At 40.1% G+C, this 14,323-nt stretch overlaps 1 protein-coding gene across 5 annotated transcripts in view; it reads left to right on the forward strand.

Moving 5' to 3' along the window:
• ZNF827 (zinc finger protein 827) overlaps nt 1-14,323 on the forward strand; it is a 112,369-nt gene that overhangs the window by 50,221 nt on the left and 47,825 nt on the right. For all 5 annotated transcript variants that reach the window (XR_010743482.1, XR_010743483.1, XM_066318072.1 and 2 more), the window contains 2 exons: nt 1,346-1,829; nt 13,563-13,796. Coding sequence is in view for 3 of the 5 variants with exons in the window: in XM_066318072.1 (XP_066174169.1) it covers nt 1,346-1,829; nt 13,563-13,796 (718 nt within the window). In the remaining 2 variants the exon portion in view is untranslated. The remainder of the gene's footprint in view (nt 1-1,345; nt 1,830-13,562; nt 13,797-14,323) is intronic.

Here is a 14,323-nt window from a genome sequence, read left to right on the forward strand (position 1 = left end):
CTGTAGCAGCAAGCCTTGAATCCCTGGCACAGCTGGCTGCTTCTGAGCCAAGCCCAGGGAGCAGGGGGAAGGAAGAGTGCCACCCAGTAGGGTAGGGGAATCACACCTTGTTTGCCAAGAGTTCATCAAACCTCTCCATGTTTCAGGTGAAATATTTTGCATTCAACAAATTGCCTTTTTCCAACAAAAATCTGTCTCACTGAAATGTTTCCAACCAACTTGAGTCACAAGTGAAAGCCAATGTGTGGAGCTCAGCTGGTGCCAGTGTGCCCTGATCACATGTTCTTCCATTAATAAGGAACAAATATATGTATTTGCCAGGTTTTTTTTTGCAGGGAGTAGCCTGGAGTGCTGCTGTCAGGATTTAAAGTTTATTTGTGAAGCCATAGCGAAAAGATTTTTCAACAGCCCTGCTGCTATTACGCTGGGCTCAATTGTTCCTTCTCTTTAATGAGTACTGTATGAAGCAAGAACTTGTATAATTATACGTATGCAGCTTATATAGTTTAATGAGAATGTCTGCTCATATATATGTGAGCCATTACATAGGGATGGATGGAGCTCCCTCTAAAAGGTAATCGGGGTTGAGCCTGAGGATAGCAGGCATTGTATTCATGCTGGAGCATGCAGGCTCTATGACAAAGAGCCTGCAGTCAAAATATGAGGGCAGTAAGATTAACTGTGATCCTTAATTGACTGATAAACTAGAATAAATGGCAGACACCATCTCTCATGTTTCTATTGTATCATAAAAGAGCTGCTTATTTTCTGGTAGAATTAATTTGCAGCAAACTGTTTCAATAGCTCCTTGGTATTGCCAGGTGCTGGGTTTTTACTCTAATGATACATAAATCAGTGATGGACGTTGCTGTGCTGGTTGGGCTTTTTATTTTTTGCTGGGTTGCTCTGAACAATTTTTATTAGTTAGTTTGCACAGACTGATGTTTGTTTTTCAATCAAGAAAGCTATTAGTTATAGCTTGGAAGTCTTTATGCACCAACAGGTCATCAGGATCTGATTGTAAGGGCTGTTTGATCCAAAGCAGACTTCATCATTTCCAAGCTGCAGAAACAGATGTTCCTGGGGTTTTTTGGTTTTGTTTTATTTTCACTTGAGTCTGATGTTTGCGTTCTTTGACTTGGGTGAAAGAATCTTACTGTTCTTTGGGGGTCTGACTTTCCAAGTGCTCAGAATGAAGAGTTCACTCATTAGTTAATATTTTCTTTTGTTGTTGTTGTTTGTTTTTTTTCCCCAAACAGCGTGAGAAATGCAGGGTCGAGATTTCTGGGATTCTGTTAATCTACTTGGCTTAATACATGCTTTTATCTTTCACCTCTTGAACCAGGTTCATCAGCACCAAGACAGGGGTGAGACCTTCCAGTGCCAGTTATGCCCTTTTACCTCCTCCCGCCACTTCAGCCTGAAACTCCACATGCGCTGCCACCAACATTTCCTCAGGACAGAGTCTAAAGTGAAGGAGGAAATGCCAGAAACTGAGGTGAAGGGGTCACCACAGCTAAACAGTGACTCCTGCCCGGGACCACAGAGGGAAGGAGCGGGGCCTGACCTCACGGGATCAGCATCTGTATCCAAAACACCCGAGGTGGCTGGGCAGCCTGCTGGGGGGGTTCCACCTTTGCTGGTGAAAGAAGAGCCCAAAGATGACACAGGCGCCTCAGCTGCACCTTTTGCTCTTAGCACTGTTGACAGAGCCCCAAACAACACAAAGCTGAAAGACTCCTCTGACTTCGTAGCCAATACAGCATCAGCACTGTTCAGCCAAGACATCTCTGTCAAGATGGCATCAGATTTTCTAATGAAGCTGTCAGGTAATTGAGCAGCAGCATTGGCTGCTCCTTTATGGGCTAGGAGACACTTTGTCTTGGTTTTGCTAAGTCAAGGAATTGCCAGGAGCAAAACATTGTAGCTCCTTAACTTACGCTTTCTTATTTCTTTTGATAGTAGAGGCTTGGTGGAGGGCAGAGGGGAAACAGTGAGAGGAGAGAGGGGTTTTGCTGTTTAATTGCTGGGATTTGGAGTGAGAACTGATTATCCAGGCTTTTGCATTCATTAGTATTTACCTTGGCAAATCTCTTGTGGTGCATTTTCCAGGCGTGCTGAATACCTGTAGTTCTGGTTTGAAGTCATTGAGGGCCACCCACGTGCCCAGCATGTTCAGAAATTCAGTTCTTAAGTTCTCTGCCTTTAGGCACCTGTTAAAAAGAATCAATAAAGTATTGGTCACCTTTCTTTCCAGGTAGTATTTGAGGCCTGTGTAGTAAGTGCTTGTGAAGTGTGAATGTTACTGCATTTGGGGGTTGTTGCTAGCACCTTTAAAAGAAGAGTAGTCCTAGAGATTCGTGTAAGCTTTTTAAAATTATTATTATTTTAATTTAAATCCATATCTAATGCCAAACATATGTTTAGTGGTTTTTTCACCATCAGATTATTGCTGTAAGAATGATATTCATGTGTGAAACTGAAGTGTGGGATGTGTTTAGGGTAGATCTGTTATATTGTATATGCTCTTTTATTGATTTGACTGAATACTTCAGAAGAGTTGATATTCTGGGGAGGTGTTCTATGCCAAGTGTTTTCAAAATAGGCCTTGAATTTTTGAAGAGAAAGAAGTCAGGAAAAATGTCACTCAAGGAGCTTCTGTTTCACAAAGAGCTCTTGGTCCTATGGGAAATTTCTGGAGATAGAAGATAATCTTTACAACAGAAAATAATTAGCCAGCTTTCTCCTTTAAATAGTTGTTTAAATAGACAGGACAAGAGGCACTCCTTTAAATGGAAAGTAAGTTGTATTTGAGCAAATTTTATTGTCACATAAACTAAGGAATTAGCTCTGTCTTAATGCCTAGCCTTGGTGAAACCACAGCATTTTGTTAGGAAAATCTTTCTCTCCTCATCTTCCCAGATCTTTATACCTCTGGGACCACAGTTCTGTGACAAATTGAGTAGAATGGGTTAATACAAGAAATCAAGACTGAGGCTTCATGGAGCCAGCCAGGAAAAGAGAAAACAGCTGAGGGCAGGCAGGAGGTGAATTGGGCTGGCCCAAATGGTTTGCTCTGTTGGTTGGAAGAAACCACAGGACCTCCCTCTGAAAATAATATTAAATAATCTGTCAATATAAATTATTAGTCTGACTGACGAGAAGTGGGCAGGATGAGCCTGTTTGGATTTGCTTGCACATTTCTTTCCCTGAGTTTCAGGTTCGGGCTCGATATGAAATCCATCTTACGCTGTCCAACAGCTGTCCCACACATGTTGTTGTTCCGATGTCGATCTGAAATTTGGGTGGCTGTGCCCAAGGAGGCTCTGCACATCAGCAGGGCTGGCCTGGGGAGGGTGGTGCTCATGATGGCTGCATGTAGCAGGAATGAGAGCAGAGTGCAGGAGAGGGAGGAAAGCCTGAAAGCTGAGAGAACATGCAACATTTTGGTGTGTGCCTTTTCATGTAGCAGTTGATGGGAAGCTGTTCACAGTTTAGCAGACGGTCATGTTTTCAGTGTCTGCTCTATTGGCATCAGAGAAAGGATACAAATGTACATTATTCATGCAAAAAGCCTATGCAGTTATTTTATGGTGACTTACTAAAGGTCTTGAAACCTGACTTGTATGCACTGTTACCTAGCAACATGTTATAAAGTCGCTGGGGGAGCAAGATGTATCTGTAATTTTGTATGTGCACATATTTGGATTAAAATGTACTGCCAGTCACCAAGTTGGCTACACGGGAAGAGCAATGTCAGAAGGAAGGGAATTTCTTTTCTTCTGAGATTTATATTGTGTTACATACGTTTGGTTCATCCTTTCCCTTATACAGAGTGCATAAATTTGGAGTAGAAGTAATTCTCTTTTAGCAAGTTGGCTGAGTATTTGCTGCAGTTTTGATGGTTCAGCTCTGCTGAACTAAGTTCCTTTGAGTGATTTCTTTATTACGACAGTCTTGTTAGGCCCATCAGAGCTTCAATTATTTGCCCTACCTTTCCAATGATATAAATCTTTTGACATCTCAAATTGTATATGCCAATTGTAACAGCCAACACAGATTTTTCGAGACCAAATTATGTCAAAACAATCTAATTTTCTTCTCTGACAGGCCTTGTGGCTAGGAAAGAAGCAGTAGATAGATATATAGACTTTTAGATTTTGGCATTTATTCTTATTGAATATTGATGTTCTAAATGAACATTTCTTTTTGCTTGCCAATGTTTATTGCTTCTCTTCTTGCTTGGTGTCAATCTGTATACCTCCAGTTTCACGGGAAACCTGCCAAAGTCCATCCGTCATATCCATGTCTCTCCAGTTTAGGGACAAGGGTGTCACCTGTGACAGTGGCAAATGCTTGGCCCTGCCCTGGCCACCAGTGCTGGAGCCCCGCCATAAAAAGCCACCAAGTTTGTCAGGCATGATTTGCCCCTGGTGAAGCCACACTGGCTGTCACCCATCACCACCTTGTTTTCCTCGTGCCTTAACATAGTTTTCAGGAGAATGGAGATTATAGTAAATAATCATAAAATCATTGTAATTAAGACAAAAAGTAACAGGATTGTATCATGGTAAGGTTTAAGTTAGTATTAGGAAAATCTTTCCCAAGCTGAGGTATTTATACCTCTAGGATCCTTTGGCTGGAGAGATTGTGGCATCTCTGCCACTGGGGAAATGTAAAAGCAACTGCGGGTCAGGTATGGCTGGTCACATATTGAACAGTAAGATGGACTAAATCTGTGTATCTCAATCAGTGGACCATAGGATGTCAGAAGCAGTGGCAAGAAATATTATGTGAATTATAGTATATAATATTATTAGCACATTAGTTGGTAAGCTAAGTAATCACTTAGATTATTTGTTCTTTTTGGCTGTTGAAAACAAGCAGTAAGCTGTAGAGATGCAAATTGGGGGGAAATTTACAGATGTTCCAAGTTAGACCTGATTTGGAGCGGGCCAGAGATGAATTATAGTGACACATGAATTATGATGAATTATGCTCAAAACAGCCATTCAGGTTTTATTCAGAAAGGCTCAGAGGAGCTTTAGATTTAAAGAGAATGAGAAATACTGGTGTGGGTGACCTTTTCCAGACCACTTCATACCCAATTCTAGGCCATTGTTTGCTAGAAGGATCTTCAGTTATGTGTTTTATGAAATAAGGCACAACACAAATCACCAAATGTAAATCTAAAAATTAGAACAAATCTTGACTTTTTTTCTAGATTTCGTTATCTAGGTCCTAGTTTAAGGTAGGAGATGATTTTAAATTCACAAGAAATTTAAAAGGGTTCTCTGAAACTTTATTCAGATTTTTTTTATAAAGACAATTAGCAGATGACTCAACACATAAAGAGAAGAATATTTAAGCATGGGTATGTTTTTACTTTCAAATCTTGCTCTTCTGATTTCGGTAGGTCTGCTTGTACACTTCAGATTTTTCCAGTATTTTGTTCTATCAGTGCTTTGTCAGAATGTTTTCCTCCCCCAGTCCATTAATTCCACGTTGAAAGTTTGTAACAGCATTCATATCTTTAAATTAAAGAGTATTTGATTTTCCTGTTTCGAAGGTTTCAGTGGCAGACATTATACAACACATCTCTTTAAATACTGGTGTCTTTCCACCCACCTTTCAGGCTTGGTGAGGTTTTTTTTTGATTTTTTTTTTTGGTGGGGTTTTTTGTTGTTTTTGTTTTGGAGGTTTTTTGGTAATAAAAAATCCTTTCACAGTGATCCAAACTACAGTGGCCAGTGTACCCTAGTGACGATATTACTGTGCCTACATTATGTGCTGCAGTAACTTTTAACATTCGGAAATAAATGAATCCCAGCAAAATGAATGGAATTCTTGCGCTATTGCTCTCCATGGGGTTCTGTGTGGAAGCAGTAATTGGTACACATCCTTCATTGCTGGCCTCTCTCCCCCACCTCTCTGGGTTTAAACAAGTGCATTGCTCCAGCAAGCAGGTCTCTTCATCTTGTGGAGTGGTATCAAGTGTGCCCTGCCTCTGCTGTTCTTCTTATGTTCCCCCAGTTACTTGCAGGGAAAACCTTAAGAAAAAACAGGAGGAAAGGGCTAAAATGCTGAGGGTTTGGGGCTGGCCATGTTCAACCAATTGGAAGCTGCTTTGTCTCAGTTTGTCATATCTACTGTCACTGTTGTGTGAGGAGTCAAGCCTTTATTTTGGGGAAAAAAGTCACCATGGGACTTTGGTGACTGCCCAAAATATTTGGGCTTTTCATTCATGTTTTATTAGCCGATTCCATTAATGGAATAATGAGAGAGTAAATCGTCAGACAGCTCTGTGCAGCACATTAGTAGGTAAGCTAAGTAATCACTTAGATTATTTCTTCTTTTTGGTTCTTGAAAATTACCGCATTCCTTAAAGGTAGCACAAGTAATTTGATATGTTTTATCATTTGGCATTGACAGTACTCAACTTGAAGTCTTCAAAGAGCTATTTTTAATTTAAAAAAAAAAGCGTGTCTAATTAAATTGCCATAATTCGTGTATTTGAGTAGCAAGTTCCAAAGAAAAGACCACGCTGTCTATATTTGGGATTCATAGTTTATGCCAGAATGTAAAATCTCAATTAGAATATGTAAGTGCACAGGGCTGGCAATCATTGAGCCATGTTCTTAATTTAAAAATACTGTGAATTCCAGGATGCTGCTGTCAGTGTAAATACCCCTGATGTCATCAAGTTCTCTCTTTGAAGTCTCTCCAGATTCACATTTTCCTAGTTTCCATATAGACCTTTAGTTTGAAGTAAAATTCTGATGTGCATTAGCACATCTACTTAAAACTTGGGCAAATAAAATCTTGTTCTAATCTTTGCTACGGATATCTCATCACCCTTATAATCTCTTTTCAGCAATTTCTAGCTTTGCATCCTCAACTTCCCAGCATCCTTAAAATCACACCCGTCGTGTTTTACATCTTGAAGGAATGTGTAGAATTTAGCAAGATAAAGCAGTGTAATCTCTGTTCTAATTCAGCAATTTTAAATGCAAAATAACAAACTTCTTTTTTTGTGTACTCAGTCCAATACAACTTAAAAGAAGCCAGCAATATGATCCTGAACCAGGTCTGTGCTTACAATTTAGTTTTAATGTCTACACAAATTGTTACATTTGGAGTATATGACTGGACTAGGCTGATGGCTTTTTTGCTTCCCTAAATACACCCATTACTCTGGGCAGAAGTCCGAGCTCATGAGCCTTTCTCTCACATCCCTCCAAAATGGGATTTGAAAACACTGTTGGTTCAATCATCTCTGATTGTTTGTTTTGGTTTTTGTTTTGTTAAACAAATATAAAGGTCAGTCTAATGGCGTTTCTCTGATTTTGCTCCTTTGTAGAAAGAAGGCATTCCCATACTGCAAGCAATTCTTTCTTATCAGCAACGAATTCTTCCTTTCTCCTTTCACTGCTCCCTCTCTTTTCTCCAGCTTCCTCACCATCTTACCTGTTCTGCTGCTGTTTTGGTTTTTACCTGGAAAGGAAGAAATGGTCTTGGCAGATGCTACAGCCTTGTTTAGCCTGTGGGACTTCGGCTGCATAGCAGACGTCTTGGGGTGTTGTGAGGGATCTTGGGGTGGTTCTGCACCTGCCTTAGCGACTTGCCTGATTTCTCCATTCCACTTGGGCTAGAGCATGGCGACATTTTGAAGGCACAATAGCAGGACTGGTCATTCTCCTTTACTTATGCCTCATTGTGCTTGACTCCAGCTTTCTAAACACAGAGCAGCTTTAAAGATCACTTTAGTTAGCTGGCCTTTCTTAACCTATGCTTGCAGTTTTTAATGTACTTAAGCAATATGGTTTGGAAGACATTTTAAGTGGTGTCCTGAAGGCCAGGGGTGTCAAATCGTGGCATCATTGTATTTGTGATTGTCTATTCTGCCATTGCAGGATTTATCTTTGATAAAAAGAAATGTTATGATGCTGAGCGCCCTTGAGTCATGAGTAGCTTTTTCACTGATAATGCCCATTCTGTCCCTTATAGCCCTACAGGCTGGTTTTCTTGGCTGAGGGCAGAGTAGAGGGCTTTAAAATTCAGGTGTAATTGATTGAGAATTCCTAGAAGACTTAGGTAGTATGAACTACTCTGGAACATATGAATACTCCAGGACAAGAGGCACTAAAAGGAAATGACAGACCAGCTAGACTGTCCTGCCAGAAGAACAGTATTTCTCCTTTTGGGCCACTTACAGTGTATGCAGCCTCTGTGTTTAATAAGATGAACATTATTTGTCAGCCCAGTTGGATTTTAGTCTGGAGATTCTCCAGCAGGTTCCAATTCCATAGATTTTTCTTGTGAAGTAATTAGCTCACTGGGGGTTGCTTCTGCAGTGTTTGTGCCCCTTTCCCAGTTCTTGAATGTCATCAAATACAAGCCATGGTCTCCATGCAGAATACCAGTTCCTACCTGGACATTTCAGTTGCTAGAGAATAAAATAGTAGATGACTCAAGTCACACCCTTCATTGACCACACCTGCCTTCAGGGTGATGTGATGCCTGCTGTCATGGGACTGTGTCCTCCAAATACTGCAGAACTGATCTGTCAGAGGCCCTTGGTTCATTTTAACCACCACAGCTCAGAGTTTACCCTCTGGGATGGAAGGTTCATCATAGTTCCTTTTAACCTAGACTCTATGGATGCTTTTTGTCATGGCCTTTTTTTTTTTTTTTTTTTTCTGAGGCAGAATTTTTGTTGTGGATTCTGGGTTTTTCTTCATGATTTTCTCTCAGACAGATGGAGCACTGACCAACTTCTTGCTGATTGTGACTTGTGACATTAAGCTTGGCTTGGAAGTAATCAGCCCATTTTTCCTCTTTCAGTTACAAACATTTTGAGCATTTAGAAATCCTCTTAAGTGGACTGATGGAGTTAGCAGCTTCTACCAGAGTGTTTCAGATTAGTGGCAGATGCCCAAAGCTTTTCTTGTGGCATTTGGCAGTTTCAGGGAAGTGTTATAACTTTCATCATCTACTTTTGCCAAATGGCTCAAATGGTTCCAGTTGCCAGGAAGATAAAAATCAGCAGTCTGGAATATTCTTTGATCTGTGTTTTTTCTGGATGTGGAATGGAACAAATGGAGCATTATCCACCGTGCTTGAGAGATTCCTGCCTGTTGGTTTCATTTGCTACGTGGATTTGTTTTGTTTCCTCACTGTGCATTTCAAAATTAAATTGCTGGGGTTTTTTTATTCAGTCTGCAGACAACACATCCTTCATTCTGTTCTCACTGCTGTTCAGAATGAATGTAAATTAAATACAAATTAGGATATGTGTGTGTATCTATTTTTGTACGTAGCTAGAAGATAGTCTTCCTTCTGGGGTATAATAATTTCGTCGTTCAAATATACTTTAATAATCTTCAACATATTCTTTTTAATTCTTGTCTAGTTCTAATTTTTTAAGGATTTCTCAGTCATGGCATTTTTAAAAACTCATCATAGAAAACTTTTATTTCCCTTATTTGCAATGTTTTTTTTCTTACATCTGTTTATTGTTTTCCCTAAAATGACTAGTGGATGCATCACACTTGCTATTCCCCATGTGTTAGCAATTTTGTCCATAGTTGTGGATCCAAGATGGGACAGAAACAAGAGTGGTGGGGACTTAGTCGTTTAGGGGTCTTTTTTGTGTTGTGGGGTTTCTTTGCCCCACAAAGCTTTAATGTATGGATCTGGATAAATGAGACAACCTGCCCTTTTTTATTAGTCCTTCTGTTTTTAGGCTTTATTTACATTAGATTCTGCTTCAGTATGTTTCCAGAAAAAGTAAAAAGCCTGTAAATTGTACCAGTTGGCTTGAAACTGAACCAGTAGTTGTCTGATTTTTTTATTTTTATTTTCGGGGGGAAGAAAAATGAGGCAAGTAACTCTTCTGGTTTTGTGATTTATCTATAATTTAAATGTTTGGCTTTTAGAAAACATCATCAGTTCAAGGAATGTGCTGCCAGTTAATTAAAGAAATAAGACTCTACTTATTTCCTAATTTATAGTTCCCTCTTCTGTCCAAAACAAAGCAGCTAGAGTAGGCAGAATCAGTGACATAGATAAGAACAACAGTCTGGGATTCTCTTCCTTGAAGTAGTTCTGCCAAAGGCACACCTTCAGGGCTTCCTCTGGGCTGGGGGACCCTGACTATGTTTTATTTTTCTCATTGGTGAAGTACTGTAAACTCACAGAGTGTACATATCTCATGAAGAGCTCATTTAGATTATATCTGATGCTGCGCTGGTTAGATTTGTTATCAGTTGGTTTTGTTTATCATTGTTACCCTGGATGGTGGCTCAGAAATGTGAGGCAGTGGCTCCTAACAGCACGTGGTGTCCCTGCAGGAGGGATCACCTGTGGGGTAGGGACAGAAAGGGAAAGGTGTACAGAGGAAAATAGGGAAACCTGATTAATGCTGGATCTGTCACTTCATGGGATCAATCAGATGGAAAGATTGATGATTGATGATTGATGATCTCTGAGATCTTCAATTCCAATCCATGACCAAACACCTCCTTGTCAACCAGACCACAGCACTGAGTGCCACATCCAGTCTTTCCTTAAACACCTCCCTGAGCAGCCCATTCCAATGTCTAATCACTCTTTCTGAAAATCACTCTTTCCTGATGTCCAACTTAAACTTCCCTTGGTGCAGCTTGGGACTGTTTCCTCTTATCCTGACACTGGCTGTTTGGGACAAGAGACTGAGCTCCACATGGCTACAGCCTCCTTTCAGGGAATTGTAGAGTGATAGTGACTCCTGAGCCTCCTTTTCTCCAGGCTAAACATCCCCAGCTTCCTCAGCCACTTCTCATAAAACTTGTGCTCCAGACCCTTCACCAGTTCTGTTGCCCTGCTCTGGACTCAATCCAGCACTTCAGTGTTCTCCGTAAATTGAGGGGCTAAGAACTGGACTATCACTAAACTGTTTAAACTCTGATGTGATCTACCTTGATTTGTTGGTCCTCTGAGCTTTTAGAACTTCTCTTCATCTTAGTAGGGTGTGAGGATACCCTGGGATGAAGAGCATAGAGACACCACCTTACACCTGCCCTTCAGCTGGGTCAAACTGGCTGCTGACTTTTGCCTTGGTGAAAAGAGGGTTTAAAAAAAGTCTAATTTCTCCCAAAAGCATTCCTTTTGATTCTTTTTCTTGTAATATAATGCAATAAGGGTCTGTCACTGCATACCATATCACCTAACTCTTGTAATAAGTTCTTTGCTTAAGCCTGTGATATTACATGAATTGATGTAATTACATGATATTACTGTTACATTCTGTTTGTTTATGGACGTTTTTGCCATGGTATATGGTTGCAAACTTATGCTGATCTATGCAAGTTTAATATCACCTCTGTTTTAAATGGTGAAACAGTGTAGGCTCCCTCAGACTGTCATGCTTGCTCTACCTGCTCATTTTCTGCCCTGGTTCATGGCAGAGGCGAGGCTGGGTCCACAGGTTAATGGTTGTTCTCGGTAGGTCATCTTTAGCTCTTCCCTCAGACTCCTGCTTCCTTTATTTTCTGGGACAAATTTGAATTAATACCTTTCTGAAATGAACAAATTCAAAAGACCTTTTCCTTACCCAATGTTCTCTGAAAGTTCAGGCAGGCTGCTCTCTCTTGGTTGCACTCAGATCCTGGTGGAGGTATTTTTCATATCAGCATAGCAGCTGGAGTGGCATGTTTTAAAAGCAAAGGACAGCAGAAGGTAATTCAGCAGAGAAGGTTTGCATCTCCTTTTTTTATTTTTTTGTGACCATTCCTCACCCCAGGTCAAACCTCAGAATAGACTGAAGCCAGGGTAAAGAAGATAGATGGATTTTTTTTGTTACTACCTTGGTAAAGTTAAGATTGGCTTGAGAGCTCTAACTAGCATTTTTATGGATTAATGCTTCAGATTTCTGCTTTTGCTCTTTAAAAAATTTTAAAAAATGTAAAAGCAATTTCTGGTACTGGTAAAAGTGCCTATAGGTCCTGTTAAAAATTCCAGATGTAAGGTAATGCAATTTCTGAAGTGAATAGAACTAATGTGTGTATGCACTCTTTATACCACTTGCCTTAATCCTGTTCATTGGTAATGACTTGCCAGCCAACAAGGAGGGAAATCAAACAACTCTGAAATATAAATGAAAATACGTGTTGTGTTACAGGGTAATGCAGTTGCTTTAAAAACCATTAGCACACCCCCGAAGACAAACAATAAAAAATTGAACTGTGTGGAAATGAACAAAAGCTCCAGGTAGCAAATGTAAGTGTCTAATTCTGATAAAGATGGTAATTGTACCTCATATTTTAGAGTTCACATGTCTGGGAAATGGTGAGCACATCATGGAAGGATGCAGGAATTCGGGTTCTCTAGCAGTTTTGGGGGAGTTGCTGAGAAGGAGAGTGTCTGAGGAAATAAGCCAAAAAAGTGAGGAGACTGAGAGTAGGTAAGAAGCTGTGAATTGGAGGAGAAAGTAGACCAAGGGTTTAAGCAGGTAAATGTTGCCAGATTTTGTCAGGGCAATGTTCTGTCTTTTGTGTTTGTGGAGACAGTAGTTTAGAGAGGTGAGAAAAATGTAAGCTTACCAAATTTAAAGGCACTCAACAAGTCATCTGTGTATTACTGGGAATTTAAAGTGATATTCCGGCCAACAAAAGGTCATGAAGAGACAGGGAAAGAAGTATCTCTTCATGGTTAAACAGAAAGAAAATAAGAAGATTTACTTGAAAAATAGTGCAACTTCTTTGGCTTTTTGCTTGTCATGCCTCTGCCCACGAAGTTATGTTGGCTAGGCTTGGAAGTATTGTTTAAGAGCTCTTCTGGTTATATCCTTTTAACCAAACACCGTGCAAAGATGCTGCTGCTGTCAAGGGGTGTTGGAAAGACCCTTCAAGAGCAGCATTGCTCAGTGTGTATCTACAACTAATGCTTAAGCAGCTCCCCAAAGTCTCCTTACCCTCTTCTGGGGCTGTACAGCTGCTTAGGAGGAGTATTCCAAAGGAATATCTGAAACTTACTCACTTTCTTTTTATGGATATAGAGCTTGGAGCAGTGCACAAACTGCCTTCTGAAAATCCCTTCGTTCTCTCCTTAATACAGCAGCTTTTCAGACCTAAGAATTTGCTGTCTTTTCCCTTTTACTCCCTCTTAGGTTTTCCATCTTTCTACTCCTCATCTCTTGCCTCTCTTCCATGCTTTAAAACCTTAGTATTTCATATACATGGGCTTTGCCAAATTTGCGTGTATGTGAAATGATGTTTTAAACTTCCACCAAGCCTGTAGAAAACCTACAAACCAATGACCAGGGAACTTTTTAGGAGGAGTAGGGGGAAAAAGTGAGAGGGTGTTCTTCTGAGCTTTGGTACATGCAGTTGTTGTGTTTCAAAACTGCCCCTTTGTAGAAAAGATGCAGAACTTTGTTAGTCTCTTGAAGCATCTTTGAGCAGTTTGATGTGTCTGCTTCCAGTACCTGCTCTAGCATTTCTCAGGTTATGGTTTCGTCTTGCTGCTAGCTACTCCAGAATTATATATTACACTAAGTCTCATTTCTTTCGTTGTCTTGACAGCTGCAAATCAAAAAGAGCCCTTGACTCCTAATTTTAAAGTGAAAGAGGAGCCTAAAGATGAGGAAGCTGGAAGTTCAGCTATGTCTCAGCCCAGCTATGTGTTCAGCCAAGAATCTGAAGCCTCAGCTCCAAACGTCCCTGAAGAGAAACTCAAGCCACAAGAACCACAGGCAAATGTGATGAGGCAGGACATGTCAGTCAAGGCAGCATCTGAGCTCCTCATGAAACTCTCAGGTAGATATCTCATTTAATAATATTGAATTTCTGATTTTTTGTTTTGTTTTGATTGCTAGCAGGATTACCTTGCAAGAAGGTGGGTTCAGCTTTAGTAGTAAGCCAAAAAACAATTGAAAATGGCTGTCTACAAAGTGTCATGTACATGAAACATCTGTTTGGTCTGTAGCCACACTATCTAATTATCTCTGCTCTGATTTTCAAATTAATGACTGTGGAATAAGTCAAAAGAAATTATGCCTTAAAGCTTTTAGGTGCTGTAATTTTTAAAAGGTACAAAACCATATTAATACCAATTCATTCACGTGTGTCACTTTGTTAATATCCTAAGAACGTTTCTGTACTATACTGTACCTGACTTAGCTTTATAAAATATGACTTTTAAAGCTTTTATTTTTCTGATAATATATTGCACTCAAAATTACAAGATACATTGTTAAAAAATTGCGTAAAGTGAGCCAGCTTTCTGCATTTAGCAAGGCCACTTGACCTTGCTTACATTGCCTCAGTGATAGATTCTTCTGCCA

The sequence above is a fragment of the Sylvia atricapilla genome, chromosome 4 (genome assembly GCF_009819655.1).
Source record: "Sylvia atricapilla isolate bSylAtr1 chromosome 4, bSylAtr1.pri, whole genome shotgun sequence".
NCBI classification, from domain to species: Eukaryota; Metazoa; Chordata; class Aves; order Passeriformes; family Sylviidae; genus Sylvia; species Sylvia atricapilla.